Below are 20,165 nucleotides of genomic sequence, written 5' to 3'. Positions count from 1 at the left end.
GTGCATTCAGTGTATTGCAGGTAGTTCATGTCTACTCACTGTCAGAAGTCTTATCGCTTAAGAATGGCTCCTGCTCCATCATGTCCATTGGAATTTTAACGTTGGGAGCTTTCTCATTGTAAGGGTACTCAGACTGTTGAAGGAAATACAAATCCTGAGATGAGACTTTCTGAAAGCAGTGTCACAACATACACACAAAGTTCAGTTTCATGGTGTGAAAGAGGAAAAGATAAAGAGAAACACCATCCTTCAACCACACCACAACTATCTGCCTATCCGACATAAACTCAGCCAACACATCGTCTCCTGTCTGTCTCAGATTCTTTTCACAGACAGGCTTAACACACAAACAGTTTCCGTGGAAGAGAATCATCAAAGCAATGCAACAGCAGCATCAAACCAGTTTCAACAGTTTTTCAATGTATGTGGTGACATCCTTGACCTTTACACAGAGATTTATCTGTCTTTCTACAATATCATGGACCGTCTAAAGTTGCATTTAGACAGCCAGCCATTTAACAACCCACCAGCTACAGTCTACTTGATACCTAATTCTACTTTGATGAATTAAGCACTTAGAATAATTGTCAGAAAAATGTTGTTATTATACTGAATAAACAAAAGAAGGTCATGCTGTACTTTCTCAAGAAAGAAGTTCATGTTGGTATTCTCACAAAAGATTGGAAAGTGCACCACAAGTAACCACAAGCAAGGCCAGGTGTTTTCTTTCAATTCAAACTGTTGTGGTGTGGTAAGTTATGGAGCAACACTATGCCTCAACCACACCTTGACTATTGGCCAGACAACATTAACTCATGCCAACCCAATGCTCTCCTTTTTGCCTTAAATTTCTTTGACCCACTTAGCCACCTATCCTTACTCTGACCATGTATCCCATGAAACTACACATACACTCATCCTTCAGTCATGCTATCCCATTATTCTCCTCTGTTCCAATCACATTGCTTCTCCCTTCTATCCTGCAGTTGCTATCTGGGCCTCCCAACAGGCTCCAAAGATGGCATGCAGGAGAGACAGAACCCAAAGCCAGCGTTTCATTCATCAAACCATCTAATCAATCCTGACACACAGACATTCAACAATCCAGTCCCCTGAGTCACCAAGATTGCGGGTGAGGTGGATTGTGCTGCAGGAAAATATCACTGCGGAGGTAAAAGGCTGTGCTTTACAGTACAGTACAGGATGTTGGTGGAAAGGGAATCTCTCTTGGAATTGGAGGATGAATATTTGCATTGACTATTTAAGGGCTAACCATGCACTGATTGCACTAAAAGGGGACGCACTGAGACAGTTGACCCAGAGGGACTGATTCTCTACCACTGTGAAGAAAAGCCACTTGCAGCAGGGGCGTTATTCCTCTATTGTCCACGTGAGGGCCCTAGTCTCATTAGGAATAGAGAGCAAGCGTACTTGCTCTCTCTGCCCTCTACTACAGAGATTTAGCAGTAAGACTAAGACTAGAAGTGTCATCATGAAAGATGCTTGGAGTGAATATTATATCATCGTAAATCAATCATCATAAATATAGGACAAGATAAGACAGAAAAATGCTTTGACATTGCTGTGGATACTGGCAAGAGATAGGTGTGGACTGTTTTAGAATGCATTGCACGCAGGATGGATTTTTATTTACATAACACCTTGGGAACCTTCACAGAAGCCTCCTAGTCCTAAAAAAAAAGCTAAGCAGTTGCTGAGCAGTTGAGTATACATTTACTGTAATAACCTGGGATCATTTCAATAAATAACAAGGCCCCTTGGAACTCATAGGAATGCCCCAATCTCATTCCTGATATTGTGTCCGGTGTGGAGCAAATGGCTTCCATGGCCAGCAAGATGCATGATGCACCTCACTCTTCACTTAGAAAATGCCAGCCACACTTTAATCGGAACGTTCTCTTATCAGGACTCTGAATTATAGTTTGTTGTTGCTAATATTTACATGTTATATGGCATATATGTCAACACTGTGATAAAAAATCCTTACATCATCAGCATCGCTATCTATGCTGTCCTGCTTTTTGTTGTTATTCTTCTTCTTCTTCTTATCATCCTCTTTCTTTTTCTTGTCCTTCTCTGGGATAACGTCATCCAGGAAACTGAGGTCATACTGGGAGAACATGTAGTCCATGGCCTTTCTGACAGCTACAAGAGCAAGAATCTACAACCAGCAGAAGAGCAAGAATTTTAGTTGACAGCAAGGAATTAATGTATTTTAATTGTTGTATTGTTGAATTGGTACTGTTGTTATTTGCATTGCATTGTATTTAATCATTAATAATAAATAAGTAAGATTTTAAACAGAGTTTAGTCAATAGAGTAATCAACAATTCAATACAATCATGCTAAATGGATACTGAATAGGATTAAGTATCCCCATAGGACGAAAGGTGTAGGGAACTGAGTGAATACATGTTAGGTTTAAGGGGGCCATGACATTCTGAAAATTTACTTTGTTGTGAAGTAGCACAACATTTAAAAACAGCCCAGAGACTGTAAATGTCACTCACCATAACTGGGAATACAATGGCAGCGACTGTGGATTTGAGAATCCAGAGCATAGCCAAGCACAGGGCCTGGATGAAGGTGAAGAAATGGACCTTCCTCAGAGGAACATGCCGTAAGTACACCAAGTCTGGCTGATGTTTAGCTGGCATCAGAAGCAACTTAAGACGATCCATAAACTACAGAAATGGAAAGGTAAACATTATGTGGTTAGAGTTAAAATATATTACATTTATGTTATTAAGTTCAACCAAATCACAGTGAGGGAGAAGAGAGAGAAGGTTTTACATACAGAATCTGATGCAACCCTGTCATGTAAATTATAGGCCTGATGCAGAATTTCTGTAGAAGTCAAAGGTGGAAGGGCCAGATTGTCCCGTGTTTTGAGTATGGATTCCAACTTTCTCAGTAAGTTGGTAGTTGGTAACACTAGTTCAAAGGCACTGCAAAACTTGTCAAATATGTAATAATTGTACCTGGTCCTGCCTGAGTTCATGCTTTAAGTCTCTTTCCAATTTAAGCAACAAAATTATTGAGTATTTTCAGCATTGAAGTGTTGAGGCAGACCTGAAGATCCGTGGGCCAATCTGAGTTTTTCCCATGACAGTATTCCAATGTAGTTAGTGTAGTGTCTGATTACTGTGCCGCAGGCAGCATTCTGTCTGTGTGCCTGCAACACACCCCATAAACGCTTTTTAATTGCTTGCACACATTTTTTATTTACTCTGATTGTGTTTAGGTGTTTCATTTATTGGCTGTGTATTGTACTGGAACAGAGAGAAACCAGGCAGCTGCATAACTCAGGAATACTTTCCTTTAACCTTGTCTCAGGGCCACAGTAAGCAGATGTAGTATAAAAGTAATTGGTTGTGCTTTTACCAGCATCTGTAGTTTGTCCATTTTGTTGTGTAATGAGTTCACATTTTATAAAAAATAAACTTAGGGGCTTCAGAAGTACGACATCTCGTCTGCCTTGGGCTATGTGCATGTGATGCTTGTTTCCTTTAGAATGATGATTGCTGACTGACTGTCCAGAAAGATTTCTGCACAGATAAAGTACAAGCAAGCTCTTGCTTTGATCTTGCATTTAGTGTGGTGTGGTGAACAGGCACTGATACGCAGATTCCACAACTCCCTACTGTCAGAGCCATTTCGGGAGACTTTATTACTTTGCATGTTACTTCTAGTTTGAAATAAATCAAAATAGCGTAATTAATGTCCATGATGCCCTGAAGAGTCCATTCCTTTGCATCATAGGATAACATGAGATGATTATTTTCTTCCTACTCAACTAGTTAACTAATGTCAAAACAAAGCAGTCAATAAATAGACCTAAGAAATCACATCCACAGACCCACAGACCCAATATAATCCAAGGGCTAAAATGTAAGTACAGTGTAACATTCACCTGGACTCCATTAAGAGAGGCCACCCCCATGTACAGGAAGACTCCATACAGCACAGGCATGGGGATGAACTAAGTGAAATTGAGGATGAATAAAGAAAAAGACACATAAGATTATGTGAGTTGATTTTCTTTTGTATCTGATAGCCAGGTCAAGGAACACGTATGTGTTTACCTTTTATTCACTTGTCTACATTTCTTGAAATTTGTTAATTTGACAACACAGGTCATGTCAAAGACAGACACTGATCCAAATGCTGTAAATAACAATATAATCCAATATGCTTTTACTTAATTAAAGGAACAATGTTAAATCTTGCCTGTATTTTGGGTTTATTATTTATGCTTGTAACGCTTTGTAAACACATCATAGAAACACGGCAAAGCTCACAGCTGTTCTTGACCATGTGATTCCATGTGTTGACAGAAACATTTTAAATGAAAATGCAGGTAAAAACCAACCACAAATCACCAACCAGAGCATTCCCACAGAATGTGTGTAATGTGAATTATTAAACTGAGCAAGTATTATCACAATGTCAGTGTCTGAGTGTGTAGGTTTTATTGAGCAGGATGCAAATAACCCTGAGCTAAAGGGGAACTTGCTGTCACAGAAACATTAGAATAACAGGGAGTTTGCCAAATGTGGAGCATGTGGTTCAAATGGGGTTAAAATGACCATAATGGTGTCATAGGAATTCAAAATATAGGTGGAGGCACAAGCCACCTCTGCAATATATTGACATCCAAAAATGTAGTAGTGCACCTTTCTGCCTAGTTTATTTGGATGACTAGATTATTATAGTAACAAATTGAAACACTAATAACATGTGACAATCTCAGGAGATGAGGCCCAACATCCAGCTGCTTTACCTTTAGAATAGGAGCCATAAACACAGAGAGTCCTGTCAGGATGAATACCACCACTCCAGTAACCCTCTGTTCTCTATATAGAGAGAGGGAGAAAACACAGAGAGAGAGAGAGAGAGAGAGAGAGAGAGAGAGAGAGAGAGCGAGAGAGAGAGAGAGGGAGGGAGGGAGGGAGGGAGGGAGGGAGGGAGGGATATAGGGAGATGCATTATGGTTATCAGGAAAAGGCATAATGGCTGATTGGTGTGATTCTTCAAGTTGTGTACCCACTCATTTTCTCATAAAATCGAAGGTATAAGATTTCATTCAATCAACTTAGACAGTTATTATGACATACAGATATATTTCATTCATTTAATGAGAGTAATCTAAACATTAATCGCCATCTGTAACTGGGACTGGGTCATAATTTACACAGTAATCTAAACCAATGTTTGAGGTCTATGTGGAATTAGTTTGTCGATCAATTTGTGGTCAGTTTATTATAAAACTTATGATGTGGCGTCTACCTCACACCCAGGAACTTCGGCTGCTCTCCAGGGGCCGATGTTTCTGTTTCCATCTTCAGACTGTCGATGTGAGCAATAGAGATGACAGTGGCGGCCACGTACCAAGGCAGGCCCATGAAAGAACAAACCACCAACAGAACAGCCACCCAGAACAGATCCAGATGGTAACCTGCCCCTTTCTGTTATAGCCAAACACAAGAGATGGAAGGTCATACATGTGCATGGGTGCAGAATCGCTGCTAAAGCCAGGCTTGCAGCTTTTACATGGTTTAATAACTTCATATAACACTGAAATTAACTGATAATTAACAGGGCAATTTGATCTTGATCTTGATCTAATTACCACCTGTCTGGGAAAATGGCAGAAAAGGACTTACAGTATCTCATAATGGTAGATAGGAACAATGCTAGTACCTCAAAATGTCACTCTACAGCTTTAGAAGTGGCCGAATACTGGTTATGACAGTTTGACTGCTGCTTTCAGCTTCTACTAAAGAGGGTGAATATAAGTTGATGAATACTATGTGTGTTGAGGGTGTAATGCTTGTAATGCTTGCACCTTCAGCTTGTGTTCCTTCCTATTGACAATCACAGCTGTGATCTGTTGGTCCATGAAGAGCAGTATGGTGACCAGCAGAGCAGGCACAGCTGATATGAAATAGACCCACCAGGGGTTTCCTCCAAATGGAGGCACAAACCAGCCTCGCTTAGGACTTGTTGGCTAATGAGAAGAGAGATTCAACATGTGATTAAACTAGACACAGAGTCAGAATCAGCACACTTCATATGCATAGATGACACTGAAGGGATAGTAAGAGAGGGGAGAGTATAGTTGGGTATCTGTGATTATTTGTTTACCTCATTGTTTGCTGATGAACTACAAATTGCATTCAATCTACATTATTGCTGACCATTTTCTAAGCACACCAAGCAAGATCTGATATTACTCTCCAAACTTGCCAAAAGGCTCTTGTGACCTATTATTCTACAGACATTGATACCTATTTATCTAAGACTCCAGGCGGTGGGAAGGAGCACTCACGCTAAATTCAGTTGGCACAATGAGTTTTGGAGTATCCACTCCTACCAGCACATCAACTCCACAGAAGATAAGAATTGCCAGGATGATGGCAAAGTCACTAATGAGTTTCCTCACCTGGAGGACAGAAAGAAAGATAAGACAGTTTTAATTAGTTTTCTCTCTGTAACCTGCTTTTCAAACCATAGGGTAAACCAACTGAAGGAAAAGTTCCTTGACAGTCCATCTTTGGTGTTAATTGGTGCAGCATTGTGTTGATGTGTGACTTACAGTCGTGGGGAAGAACGGGCTGGTTTTGAACTTCTTCAGACACATAGAGCAGGTATAGGTACCAAAGAACAGGATGAAGGACATGAGAGTGATGTCTGGGACAAAGTCACAGGATTTCCCGACCAGTTCTCCTTTGAAACGTAAGCATTCCGTCTTTGAAAGTGATGACCATGTAGTGTTCATTGGCTGCCCGGAGGAAACCCACAAGGTCTTAGTTAAAGTTTAAGAATATTGCTGTTATAAAGAAATAGTTATTCAAAGCCAGACCAAAAAGGAAGTGGACAACAGAAATAAAAAAATGAAACACTTACCAGATTCATGTTCCAGTACCAGATGGAGGTGGATTCTGAAGGATCGACACTGATGTCTGTGCTGTTCTCTATGAAAACACAAGTACAAACACAAGAAATACCTTTTCTCATGATGAGCTGATAATGCTTTACATGTTTACACATTGCATCCCAAAAGCACTCTAAACACTTTTGTTGCACTCTTTTTGTAAAAAGATACAAAAAAAGCGAGGCTGTCGATCCAGCCAGTTGGTTCGTGGCTGATTTAGCTGACTAGTTCTCCAAGTCGCCAATGGTGTGCAGATGTTAATCACAGCTGACAAAGTAGCTTTGATTAATGCCGGACTCCTGATCCTCTTACCATTTTGTTTGTTTGTCTGTTACCACGATTGCTCAAAAAGCTGTTTTGAAAGGGTGCCAAGGGAAATTATGGTGCCAATGATTTTAGCAGTCTCCTCAACCAGGGACAGTTTTTGTTGGTCAGTGTCAAGTGACCTTCCAAAAACATTCTGGCTGAACCAAAACGTCAAATAAATAAATAAGTAAGATGATGGTAACTAGACTTTATAGAGGTAATCCAACAAATTAATGACAGAATCTTCCTTTATTAAATATTAAAATTGGTTTTGTCAACGAAAAAACTAAATCTGCTCACTCAGGTACTGTCTTAATAAGGCTAACAATCTGTTAAATGCATCAAAATGAAAATAAAAGAAAGAAGATCTCACCTAGAACAGCAGGAGCCATACAGAGACAGTCGTATTGTGTGACATAGTCCATCTTGAAGTCAGAGTTTATGGGGTAGTGGTGAGCTAACTTGAGCATTTTCTTGAAAGCGTCATAGATGAAAATGAAGCTGATGAGACAGGAGAAACCTTCCTCGGTGAAGCGTGTGAAGTACTGCACCAAGAAACTGGCATCAGTTGCTACGAGCACGAAGCAGAAGAAAGCCGACCATAGACCAATCCATAGACGGAACTCCATGTAGTCAAAGTCATTATCTCTTTGAGGAAAAAGAAACAAAAACACAGGCATTCAAACACATTAAAGTCATTAAAGCCCTATATGATATTTTAGTAAATAATTGGTTCCTGCTCAGAGGTGCTTACATTGTGTGGTATTTTGCTGTTAGCGCAAAAGAAATCCACCTTACAGTTGTGGGCTTGCGTACAAATAAATAATAGACCAGTTATATTTTGCAATTTTCTTTTTAATCGATCTGTATGGTAAATTGCCACAAACCCATGCACTTGGCTGTGCTTCCTCCATCTGTGCGTCACTCACACTGACAGACTTACAGGGAAAGATGCCCTTCTCTGGAATTATTCCGGAAATATATCATATCGTTTGTTGCTCCGGACATTACTGGAGCAATATCTGTGTTATGATTGCCAAGTGGAGAACCCAAGTGTGGGACACAGGCACAGGAATTCACGAATAATGATTTGAGGTTGTATTATTACAGGACTGGTGACGATGGTGATGAGGGCACAGGTTGAGGCTTGAGGGTGAAGCCAGGTAAAGCAGATGAGGGGGGCAACACGAGGAGACATGGGGATCCAATTGCAGAGGCTGGAGTCAGACTTGTATGCAAAACTGCAGGGACACGGAGGAAACAGGTAGAGGGAAAACAGAATGCAAAGGCCGGTAAGTAAGCAAGAGATTAGCAAGAAGCTGATGAACACTGATGGTTAGCAGAGTCTACATTCTGGCCGTGATGAGCTGGAACAGGAACACTTATTTAGTCAGATGATGAGAAATGAGGAGCTGTTAGCTGTGAGGAGTACCCTGTGGCCCTATGTCATAATTTTCCTGGAGTGAGCTTCTGGGGGCAAAAGCACAAGGGTTTAGTCTCTCATTGGTATCTGAACATTGAGAAAGAAAAGCCCCCTCCTCTGTGTAATGTAGCCACCCCCACAATGAACTGATGGCTGGGGTCAGGCTAAATAAGGACTGGTGCTGGGCCAAAACAATGCTCAAGGCCCAGGAAGGTAGATACAGCCTTATGAGATGACGTGGAACCCATGGAGATGAGGGCAGTGAGAGGAGCTGCCAAGCAGCTGAAATTTCAGGAAAAAACAGTGATAGGTCAAACTGGCCCGGTCCATCTGCACAAAATGGTGAAAACAAGAAATTCACATTTCTCTGCTTTAACAAACAACTTATTTTCCAGGAGGTACTGGAGTACCTGGTGGATATGCAGATGGTTTTCCGCAAGGCCGATTGAGAAGATCAGGATGTCATTAATAGACAAAGTGGTTAATCATGTCCCTCAGGATGTCATTAAAGAGACATGAATTCAGAACTAATCAAAGGCAGGAGATATTTCTTTTTCACAGAGATATTGTTCTCTAAATCGGAGTGTTTAATCCTTCTTATCTACCAAAAGAAACCAGTACCCACAAGGGAGGAGGATGGAGGAATGACAGCTGTTGTCAATGAGTCCTCAATATACTTCTCCATAGCATCCTGCTCAGGCAGAATCATGTTGGTGGCTGATGGCAGTGGAGCTTCGGGCTTAAGGCGGATTGTGCAGTCCTGAAATAGGCCCAGTATGGCCAAGCTGCATGGGATTGGGAATGGAGGATGGATTGGAGGATCGCTCAGGAGGAATTGGGACAGAGTCACCAGGAAACACGGAAGAGTGGGAGACCACAGAACATGAGGATTCACTGGCGTTCAACGATTGTAAATTTCGATGGACAAAGCTATGAAATAGTCAGGATCTTTGGTTTCATCTCTGGACCCAAGCAAGTCCTTGATGGAATTGTGGGGTGAATTTTTGAATGCCCCATGGAGGGCTTCACGGTTCCAACCACTCTCCACGGCAAAGGTGTGGAACTCAATGGCGAGTTCAGCAACACTTCTTGTCCTGTCGTGCCCTGACAAGGTGGCAAGAGACACTTGATGGGAGAACACGAGGAGCACAAGGGAAGGAACTAGAGAGGAAGAACTGCTGGGACACAGACAGCAGAGTTAGTGGGAGGAAATAGACAGAGGAAAAACAGATTGTAACAAACAAATAAGTTAGAAGGGGGTGGCTGGAAACGTAGCAACACTGATTGTTAGTAGTCTCTTTGATCTGGCAGTGATGAGGGACAGAAAAGCTTATATAGCCAGATGATGAGGAAAGCCGAGCCGTGCAGAGCAGCAGCCTAACTCCAGCACACCTGATCTCACTCCCTTATATCAAGGCATTTGTTTCAACTCCTTCTGATGTGGAGTTTTAAATTGAAAGTCACATGAATTTGGAAATAATTTTATGACTGCTATATGACTGCTATAAAAAGGTATCCATAACATGATTACACTTCTGGGACATAGAGACACATCTCAACAAAAATGGGAGCCTTTGGGCCAGATGTAAAAAATAAACCAACCACACACTTTTGTTTCCATGTCTCTGTCATTCTCTACTTATGTTTGTCTCTCTCCTCCTTTTGCCTATCTGTGTTCACACCTGTGACTGGCAATGTGCCATTGGTAAAATATGAAATGGAGAACATACCTGCTGAAGTTGAAGAGCAGCCTCTCAAATACCAAAACAGGGCCAGTGCTACTGAGGATGATGAGAGGCTGGCCACTTAGCAAACAGAAGACGCCGCCGGAAACTGCTGTGCCCAAAAAACTTTCCAATACACCCTGGTCATGCAGAGGAAAATATTTATATTCAAAGAAGGTAATTGGTGAATGTTGTCCAAAATGTTTAAAATTCAAAACTCTGCCTCACCTGCATGTTCTCCGTTGCATCGCCCAACAACCCACCAAATGTAATGGCGTTTGTCACAGTTCCAAGGTAAATAAATAAAATGGCAGACAGGGCCTGAATGTTAAACGCATCAGTGAAGTCACTGATGAAGAAGGGTGCTTTTCTTTTGATATCAAGAAGGAGACCCCCACAAAACCTGAAAAAGGAGAACAGATACTGTATATAGATATAGATAGATAGGTAAAGATATGCCATATACATAATATAGAAAATAAGAAAAAAAGTCACTTGTGCATCATTCACTAATGTATAGAGTTGGTGGTGGTAAGCAAATAAATATTTATATAGTTGTCAAAACTATTGAGGACCCGGAGCTGTAAGTATTCAAAGGAGAAACAGCTTGAAATCCAAGAAAACCTCACTGTCATCAGCAATATTTAGTTAGTACTTTATGGTTTCCTTCATGAGTTCGTACTTTCCAGTCTTCTTCAGCTCATCGCCTACAGCATGTCCCCCTCCTCCTCCTCCTCCAGCTCCACTGTCATAGGGCATACCTCCATTTACCTGAGAGTCACCTCCTGCAAACATGCTTTTCCTGACACACACACACACACACACACACACACACACACACAGAATCATTATAACTCACATCTACAGAGGTAGATATTAGTCATGCTGGTATTTTACTAAGAAAGGACAAAATGAAAATTAATCAATTACTAATACACTTAAAAGTAATACAGTGCAAACGCAATAGCTTCATGACATAGAATATGTCAGTGCGGCACTTTCATAAAGACACCTTTTGTTAGTAGGGGGGAGATTTTTTGGAGGTTCTATCCTGATGGCAGGGTCCCATTCTCCAGGAGGAAGCACAATCACTTCATCAAGGAACTGGTCAATTCCAGCAAGCAGGTCTTGTCTGTCCTTGGCCTTATAAGCAATGTCATGGAAGACCTGAAAACAGACAAAGGCTGATGAGGCAGTCAACTGCCAAAGACAAAGACATGTCAAAGCAGGTGTCCTTTTACAGCTGTGTTTTTTGTGGGCAGCTGTTCTTTATTCTCATTGTGTGCGTCTTCTCCCAGTCCTGTAGACACAAATACATGTACCCTTCACTGTAACTTGTAAGTCAGATGACACCTGAAAAAAGCCAGTCTAACCTCATCTGACATCAATGTGGCAATGGCTCTCCCAATCTCATGATAAGCTGTGGCTTTGCCTTTGGGTCCCAACAGGATGAATAAAAATCTGGAAATTAAAAAAACAACAACAATAAACTTTCCTTTAGTTCCTGTTTAAAAATTCCTTCAGTTGAGACACAAATCTTTATCACCTTGTAGGAACAGGAACCTCAGTCAGAGCTCCCAGCATCACTGCTTGTTGCAGACGAACGAATGCCACAAATGGTGCATCCAGGAAGTCCAGCTCTCCCACCAGCACGTTGGAGGCCTCTGCATCTCTTGGTATCTTTTTCATGAACTTGTTTCTCAGCTGAGGAATACAAAAGAAAAAAACAGGAGTGGGTATTAAACATTTCACCCAAGCACACTATCTGTAAGAGCACCTCTGAATTAAATGACCTTCATCAAACAGGACAATCAGTTCTCAAAATCCCCTCCCATGCAATTTAAATACTATTTCAAGTCAAGTCAACAACAGTTGATCACTTGGCTATCATCATGTCTCTAGAATATGAGACACATGTGATATACTCTTTCCATCTCTTTGTAAATTTGTTCTCTTGTTCTCTTGTTCTTAATTTAAACATTCACCACCTGATAACAATCAGGATCACTTACTTGAGCTTTCCCTGGTTTGTCAGAAATATCACTTGGGCTGCTGGAAGACAGATTTTGGTGAGTTGCGGATGGACTACCTGTTGAAAGACAGCATCTCTGAGTGGTTAGGCAGCAAACACTGAATGGTAAAGAAGACTTCGGAAAGGCAGTTTTCTCTTCTTGCACAGAAGAAAATTATTTACAAATGGAACAGGGCACAGAAGGCACAAGTACATTCGCATGTTCAAAACATTTTCTCAGTTTTTGTTTGTATCTGGGTCACCATTATCTGTGATCTACCGGTAAAGACCTGAGAAAACCAGAGACTGGTCTGAAACACTACAATCACACAGCAAATAATGTCCTGCAGACTTTCAGCGTTAATGTTGTCCCTGACAAAGAGAAACTTTTTTTGCACAATATTTCCCAGTATGGACCAGAAATTAGTTCACTGTTTATTGAAACCCAAAACATGTTGCATACGCTTACGCAATGTAGTGTTACATGTGTGAGTTCATGTTGAGGAGGGCAGCAGTGCATCCCTTGTCACACTCAAAACACTACTCACCACAGGACTAAGGTTTTGGCGCTACAAATCAAAACTAAAACACAGTTAAATAAATCTATACATTAAAAAGCATACTGTAGCTAATAAAAAAGAGAGAACATCAAAGTGGCACCAGTATTCCCATTATCCTGGTTTGAAAACAGCCTACCTGCGCTGGAGACTGTCTTGCCAATGCTTGCCAAAGAGCGTAGACTGGACTTCTTGGTCTGATGCCGGTGTTTCCGTAGCAGAGTGTACATTACTTTGTCTTTAACTTCAGCATTCAACTGGCCAACCTCGATCTGGTTGTCAGTGATTAGCTCTGAAAATGCAGAGAAAGAAAACAGAAGGACATGTACAGGGAAGCTTCTTTTTTAGGAGTTTAAAGGAGTATTATTCATTACTTAGTCATAATCATGTTGTGTCACACTGCATCAATTGATCTAAGTTGCACCAACCATGCATTAACATGGGTTCCGGAGTTTTTCTGTGTCAGCCATGATGCTTGTATGATCTTATTGTTTATCATTGCCGAACAGCTTTCTGTAGCTACCCAGTCATTTTAATTGGTTGATATGAATGCTCTGGATGGGATTTGAGGGGGAGTGCTCATGCTTGTATAGTCAACATTATATAAGCAGAGTGACAAATTATAAACAATGATCTTGCTTGTTGCTCATCGTGTGTTTCTGTCTGCCTGAGCCTTTGTCTCCCTTTGGTTCCCCGTATTCTCAGTCACATGCGTTCCATTTACCGATGAGTTTCCGCTCCTAGTTTTCCAGCTTCACACAACATTTCCCCATTTGTCCAAATCAGTTGTATCAGTATGTAGTCAGCCATTTCCCTGCAGGTTCACCACTCTGTTTCTCAGTTGATCATTTAAGACTTGGGAATTGCAAATGAACGACTGCCCAAGTTATATTTACAAATTATAAACTTTGAATTTGAACACAACAAATTAGTAGAGATGCACAGGCAACTTTCTGTTCTTGTTCTTGCAGAGACTCGCAAGTATTTATGTACAAAAAAGAAAAAACTCTGCATTACGACATTCGGTACCTCCATGTTTATACTTTCATATTTCGGTTATTTCTTCTGGGAAGCATTCAAACACGCTGAAGTTGTATGTACTGCTTTACCATCTGGTATTTCCCACCTTCAGATGAGTGCCCAAACGCAACTGTAGAATAATTACACTGTATGTCTTAGACTTACACTTACAATGTAGGTCAGTGTAATGACCGTCTTCTCACAAATCGGAACACAAACAGTGTTTAGTGAATATTGTTGAATAATTAAGTAAAGGTGATTTTAAAAGACAAATTGTTAACAGAGATTTAAGGATTGTGTTGGTGTCAAAGCGGTGATTGTCAAACTTACCAACAATCTGTGGCAGTGTGGAAGCTTCCATGTCCAGCATAACTGTGCCTTTCTCTATGCATGTCCGCAATTCAAAAAGGCTGTGCAAGGACAGCGTGGCCACATGAGGTTTACTCCAGCGTTCACCACCTTTTTCTACCTTCTCCTCAAACTTGATCCACCTAGATGAAAGATGAGATGTTATATTTTTGTAATGGCTGTCAAACATAAGTATTTAGGATTACCATCATAAGCATCCTATTGCTCAACCCAAATAGAATTCTGAATGTGGCCTACTGCTTCATCCATTCATCAGCCTATGAGGCTCGCACCAGTCTGAAGTTAGTAGCAGCTCTGTAGCAAATTGAAAGTCAACTATGTAAGGACCGCAATGTAAGACAATGATGAAATCCAGGACCACATCTGAAGGCTTATATTGCATGTCAAGATGTAGCGCAAACTGTATCAGCACAGACAAGGAACATGTAACCCTTGACATTATATTTTTTCCATGAAGCATGTTTATCAACCACTTTAAGAGTCAAATAATTGAATCGAAATTATCCCCATTTGACCCCCTGAATGCAAACAGTGGAAGGCGGGGAGCAGAGGCGTAACCACCCGCGTATAGGACGCTCTAAGAGCCAAAGTGCACACACCCACAACTTGGCCATTTCATTGCTCAACTCAACTCCTGTCATTCTATTGGCTGGGACTTTTGACAGGGTTGTCACACAAAAAATCCAAGCGCACAGAAAACATCTGAGAGCAGACAACATGGCTTAAACACAAGCAGCGCAAAACTAAATGCAAGGGAAGACAATTTGAGTGCGAGGGCTGGTAAATTCTGCTCTTGGATTGACAATCCACACACTTGGATTAAAGTAGGAATCTCTCCCAATAATTCACGGCCTAACCTGAGTAAGATTTGCCTGAGAAGCAGGGAAGTTCTTCGGCAATGAAGCACAGGGATTTTAACGCATTATGTTGAAGTCAAGGATGGATTTTGACCTGTACTCATGATATTGATTCTCAATATATTGACTGTATCTGCAATTACGTGATTAGAAGTGTTGTGAAATGCAACACTTGAAGTAAAAAAATACTTAAGCGTTATTCATGTGACTAGTTGTAATTGTGTTACAGCAAATTTCACATTTGCAACATTTCATATTTGTGGAGAGACTTTCATAAGAGTTATAGAGATAGTTCTGTTGTGTACATGAATTGTCGTACTTTTTGTGCCTCAGTCAAATATGTCAGTGGAAATTAACATTTTCAAAGAATACTTAAGATTAGATTTAGTGGCACCTAAGGCACCTTACCTGGCTGTCTCTTTCCACTCCATCTCCTGTCCATCCACAGACAGCAGCTCATCCAACTCAGTGAAGAGTTGCGGGGGTGCTTTGCCATCATCCTCCTCCCCAAGAATGGAGCGGATCCTTTCTGCTGCAGGTGAGACTGTTGAGATAGTGATAATACTGCTGTTGATTGACTGGCAATGGTGCCCATTAGGCATGGGTTTGGGTGACCACTTCCCCTCATCTCCTGGACCTTGCCCACTAGCCTCAAGAGGGGGTGGAGGGGGTTCAATTTGGATCACCTCCTCTCCTTTTTTCTCTAAATTGTCTTCATTCTCCTTCTCCTTCTTCCCATCTTGGTTATTGTTGTTGTTTGACATCTTAAAAAGGCCAAAGGTTTGGTCCTGATATCAACCAGAAAGCCACACAACCTCACCAATGCAGCAGTCAAAATCAGCAGCTAGTCCCCCAATAAAGTGTTGGACGAGAGTGAGGGCAGTTTTCTGTCCCCTGCTCGAGCACTGCATTGGGAGGGGGTGGGGGGTGGGGGGGGGGGGGGGGTGTTAGGGGGGTCCCCTCTGTGACAGCAGTGTCCCCACAACTTTCTCTTGCTCTCTCCCCCTGCTCCCCCCCGCCCCCCCCCCCCTCACTGTTCAACAAGCCTGTGCTATTGGCCTTCCAGCTTTGGCAAACTGCCGGAGAGTCCCTCACAAAGTGTTGGAATCTTTACCAGAGGGGTTTGCCTTTCATTCTTATTGTTTTCTCATTTGAATACTTAGTCAAGCATCAGTGCTTCAGGAAAAAGAGCCACAGAGAAATTAAAGAGGTTGAAAATATTATCAATTCAACATTAACCAAACATGCATAAGCTGGTCAAAATGAAAGCTTCGTCAAAGAAGTGGAAACTATTTAAGGTCAGAAAGAGAAATGGTGTGCCCAAAATAATGCTGAGCGGGCCCTTGTGTAATGGAAAAAAAACCCAGGACATAGCCAGGGCCATGGTACCTCATTAGAGTTACTACTACAAATCACTCATTACAGTGCATAACTCTGCCGAGCCTGATCCACCGTACACAAATGAGTACATTATATAAGCATTGCCTATTGATCCCACAATTCACTGGGAAGATTCATGCTCTGTTCATAAAGGACAGGGGCTGCCATAGGAATTCATACCCAGAATCTACTTGTTATGAAGCAGCAGTGCTACCCACTGCGTCACTGAATTGCCCAACAAAGACAATACAGATTAGGACCAATTTGCACCTGTTGATATATTATGCTGGGATAAATATGCCGGATTTCTTTCATTAACACCATTGTATTAATTTGTAAAAGAGTGACAGCAAGAAATTGTTTAAACAATTCCTGTATCCGGCCCCACACCTAGATCAGCATTAAAAGGCCTTGATCAATGTTTCAATATTTTTGTGAAGTTTATATCTTTGCAAATAACAATTGTTGGTCAAATGCAGAGCAACATTTTTACCACAATGGTGTTGAATTTACCAAAATATAATAGTTAAAAAAAAGTACATTTTGGCTAGGCTCGAGATCCATCCACAGATATCACCACGCAAAATGACTGAACCCAATAGTTTTATTAAACACAGCATAACAACATCTTTTGGCATTCAATCACTTCTTTTACTAAACTATAGGAGTGGGAGATATGCACGAGCTACCTTAGCTACCCCAATAATGACATCATGAATACTGTCACAGTTAATTATATAATTATTAGAACCACCCTAGAGTCCCCCCATAATGACATCATGACTACTGTCACAGTTAATGACATAATTATTAGAACCACCCTAGAGTCCCCCCATGATGACATCATGAATACTGTCACAGTTAATGACATATTTATTAGAACCACCCTAGAGTCCCTCCATAATGACTTCATGTTTGACATCATCCTGTAAGATCTGTATGTACCCTATGACATCATTGCAAATCCAATCTACTTGTACTCTACCTCAGGGTCTATGTATAAAGTTCAACAACAATGAGTCCTTTTTTTTCTGCTCGCACTAATGGTAGTCTCTCTATCTCTCTCTCTCTCCTCTTTCCCTTCTTTCTATATAAATAATGATCTCCAAAATATCCTATAACTGTATGCACAATTTCATGTACAATGTTTGCTTCAATAAAAACAAATTGCAAAAAAAATGAAAACATAATGACCTAATGAATGATGTCAAGTCAAGTTCTTCCTGAGCATCCTCAGTAGGTAGGGTCTCTGCTGTGCCTTTTTCACCAGCACTGTGGTGTTCGTGGTCCAGGTCAGGTATTCCTCTACATGGACGCCCAGAAACTCTCTCAGTCTTTAATCAGCTGCTTTGTCTTAGTTATGTTGAGGCCCAAGTTGTAATCTTGAACCAAACCCACAGTCGGTCCTTCTCGTCCCGGTATGCAGCCTCATCCCCTCAGAGATGAGCCCTACCACCATAGTGTTGTCTGTGGGGGTGCAGTCGTGTGTGTACAAGGTGTAGAGTAGGGGGCTCAGCACACAGCAATGTGGGAAGCTGGTGCTGAGGCTGAGGGCTGAGGAGATGTGAGGGGCCGACTCTTACCCTCTGTGGGCAACAAGAAGTCCTTAATCCAAAGGCAGATAGAGTAAGACAGGCCCAGGTCTGTCAGTTTAGTCATCAGTCTTATGAGGGAGGATGGTGGTGAAAGCTGGGCTAGAATCCACACAGAGCAGCCTAGTGTAGCTTCCCCAGTGCTCTAGGTAGGGTAGTGTGGAGAGTTGTGGCTATGGTGACCTCTGTGGACCTCTTTGCTCTGTAGGCAAAGTGGTTTATGTCAAAAGTGGGTGGAAGTTTCTCAAAGCACTTCAGATACTTTAATAATTGTCAATTTGCATGCAAATCGCATGCTATTGAAATTTATCTTGCACTCCCCACACAAACACAAACACATGCATTACAGACGGGGTGCAGGGCAGCCATTATATGGACTGAGCTACTGACGCCATAATGAATAGATTTGTCACCAGCAATTTGCTCGTCACTGCGAGCAGGGTTCGAACCTGCGTGAAGAGAGCCCATCAGATTTCGAGTCCAACGCCTTAACCACTCAGCAATCGCAGCTTCATTATAACAGGTATGAGTGCCACAGGTAGTGGGACTATGATGGGTGATTTCAGGCAGGGTAGGATGATAGACTGGGACAGGGACTGGTTTAAGATCTTAGTGAAAACCCCCACCAGCTGGTCCACGCATTCCTTCAACACCCATCCAGATACACTATCTGGCCCCATAGCCTTCCTCGGGTTCACCGCCCTTAGTGTGCACCTCACCTCGAGCTCCTTCAAATGTGAGGATGGGGCTGCTCTGGTCTGATGGATGTGACGTGGCCGCCTCTGGTGAAGTCCCCTCTAAGCTGGCAAAGAAGTGGTTCAGCTCCTCTGACATGGAAGCGTTGCCGTCTGCTACTGTGAGGTTGCTGGATTTGTAGCGGTTGATGAGCTGAACCCCCTGGCCATACCTGTTGTGTGCTGTTGCTGTTGAAGTGATCTTGCTTTTTGTATGCTGTCTTGACCTTTCTCATGCCTCTTTTCATGTTGGCTCTAGCAACACTGTAATGTGCCCCATCACCAGACCTGAATTCCTGTCTTTCAGCAGGCTATGGACCTCTCTTGTCATCCAGGGCTACTGGTTGGGATAGACCTGGACAGTCCACAGGTTTGTCCACAGTAACAGTGTCCATGCAGTTCTTGATGTAAAACAGGTCAGTTGTGGCGTGTTCCTCCAGGGACTGGATGTTCAAAAATATCCCAGTTCGTTTTTTAGAAGCAGTCCTGCAGCTGATAGAGGCACCGCACCCTCAGACCATGTTTTAACAGTTTTTGTTGTGGTAAGAGCGCCATCAGCATCAGGTGGAATGTAAATTGCAGTAATCATGACCACATTTAACTCCAAGGGAAGGTATTAGGGCCTGCATTGAACAGTCACATACTCCAGGTCGGGGAGCAGTGGCGGTCTTTGGTACCCCAGTTGTTATCCACATAGACACATACCCTCCCTCCTTTGGTCTTAAGCCTACGTTATACCTTTGCATCCATGTGGGCGCAAAGGCCTGTGAGGTCTCCATGACATAAAATTCACCATCAAGGGTTCATGTGTGGCTCTGTGCATTGTTCGTGCTGTTTGCGTTCCTGCCACCTTTTGTGACCGTGCACTGACTTTGTGCACCTTCTCCGCTACAACAACGCACCAACTATACAACTACTTTGCAGTGTTTGTATTTTGTAGTGCTGTGAAAAATACAATTGATTGAATCCTTAGATAGAACAACTGTCCCCAACTGGATGTACTGCATATCTGAAAAATCTGAAATACATATGGAGTCACGTTAAAACGGCCTGCCATGACAAAACTTTATAAAGACTAATGAAAGATAAAGATATGCAAACACAAGAAATACACTTTTCTTTCAATGTTCTGCAGACCTCCGCTAACTATGGCCATTCTGTAACTTGCAGCTACACTTGTCTGGAAAGAACCAGTGGCTAAATAGCGCAAAGTTACTGCTAACCTTTCCGCCAT

At 41.9% G+C, this 20,165-nt stretch overlaps 1 protein-coding gene across 1 annotated transcript; it reads right to left on the bottom strand.

Annotated features, from left to right (window-relative positions):
* Window positions 1-31: 31 nt before the first annotated feature.
* On the bottom strand, window positions 32-20,165 carry slc4a4a (solute carrier family 4 member 4a). Its single transcript, XM_076149353.1, has 25 exons — window positions 20,155-20,165; window positions 19,251-19,423; window positions 18,917-19,120; window positions 18,000-18,159; window positions 15,634-15,870; window positions 14,330-14,490; window positions 13,119-13,271; window positions 12,424-12,500; window positions 11,958-12,115; window positions 11,785-11,872; window positions 11,424-11,578; window positions 11,094-11,213; window positions 10,640-10,814; window positions 10,418-10,551; window positions 7,638-7,912; window positions 6,931-6,998; window positions 6,620-6,805; window positions 6,353-6,466; window positions 5,870-6,031; window positions 5,311-5,489; window positions 4,805-4,877; window positions 3,935-4,003; window positions 2,532-2,705; window positions 2,009-2,182; window positions 32-133 (listed from the first exon to the last, which is right to left on the bottom strand). Exons 1-25 carry the CDS (start codon window positions 20,163-20,165, stop codon window positions 32-34), a joined length of 3,582 nt encoding a protein of 1,193 aa, XP_076005468.1.

This window comes from Genypterus blacodes, unplaced genomic scaffold (assembly GCF_046128005.1).
Source record: "Genypterus blacodes isolate CSIRO-AG114 ecotype Tasmania unplaced genomic scaffold, CSIRO-AGI_Gbla_v1 ptg000045l_1, whole genome shotgun sequence".
NCBI classification, from domain to species: domain Eukaryota; kingdom Metazoa; phylum Chordata; class Actinopteri; order Ophidiiformes; family Ophidiidae; genus Genypterus; species Genypterus blacodes.
Note: the sequence above shows the minus strand (reverse complement) of the source record. Positions and strands in the feature narration are given on the sequence as shown.

Excerpts from the sequence above, each read along its gene's own strand:
- slc4a4a (XM_076149353.1), bottom strand. Across the intron at positions 18,160-18,916 it reads CACATTTGAAGGAGCTCGAG|CCCTCAGCCTCAGCACCAGC; the intron begins GTGAGGTGCACA and ends ACATCTCCTCAG. Across the intron at positions 11,873-11,957 it reads GAGGTTCCTGTTCCTACAAG|ATTTTTATTCATCCTGTTGG; the intron begins GTGATAAAGATT and ends TTTAATTTCCAG.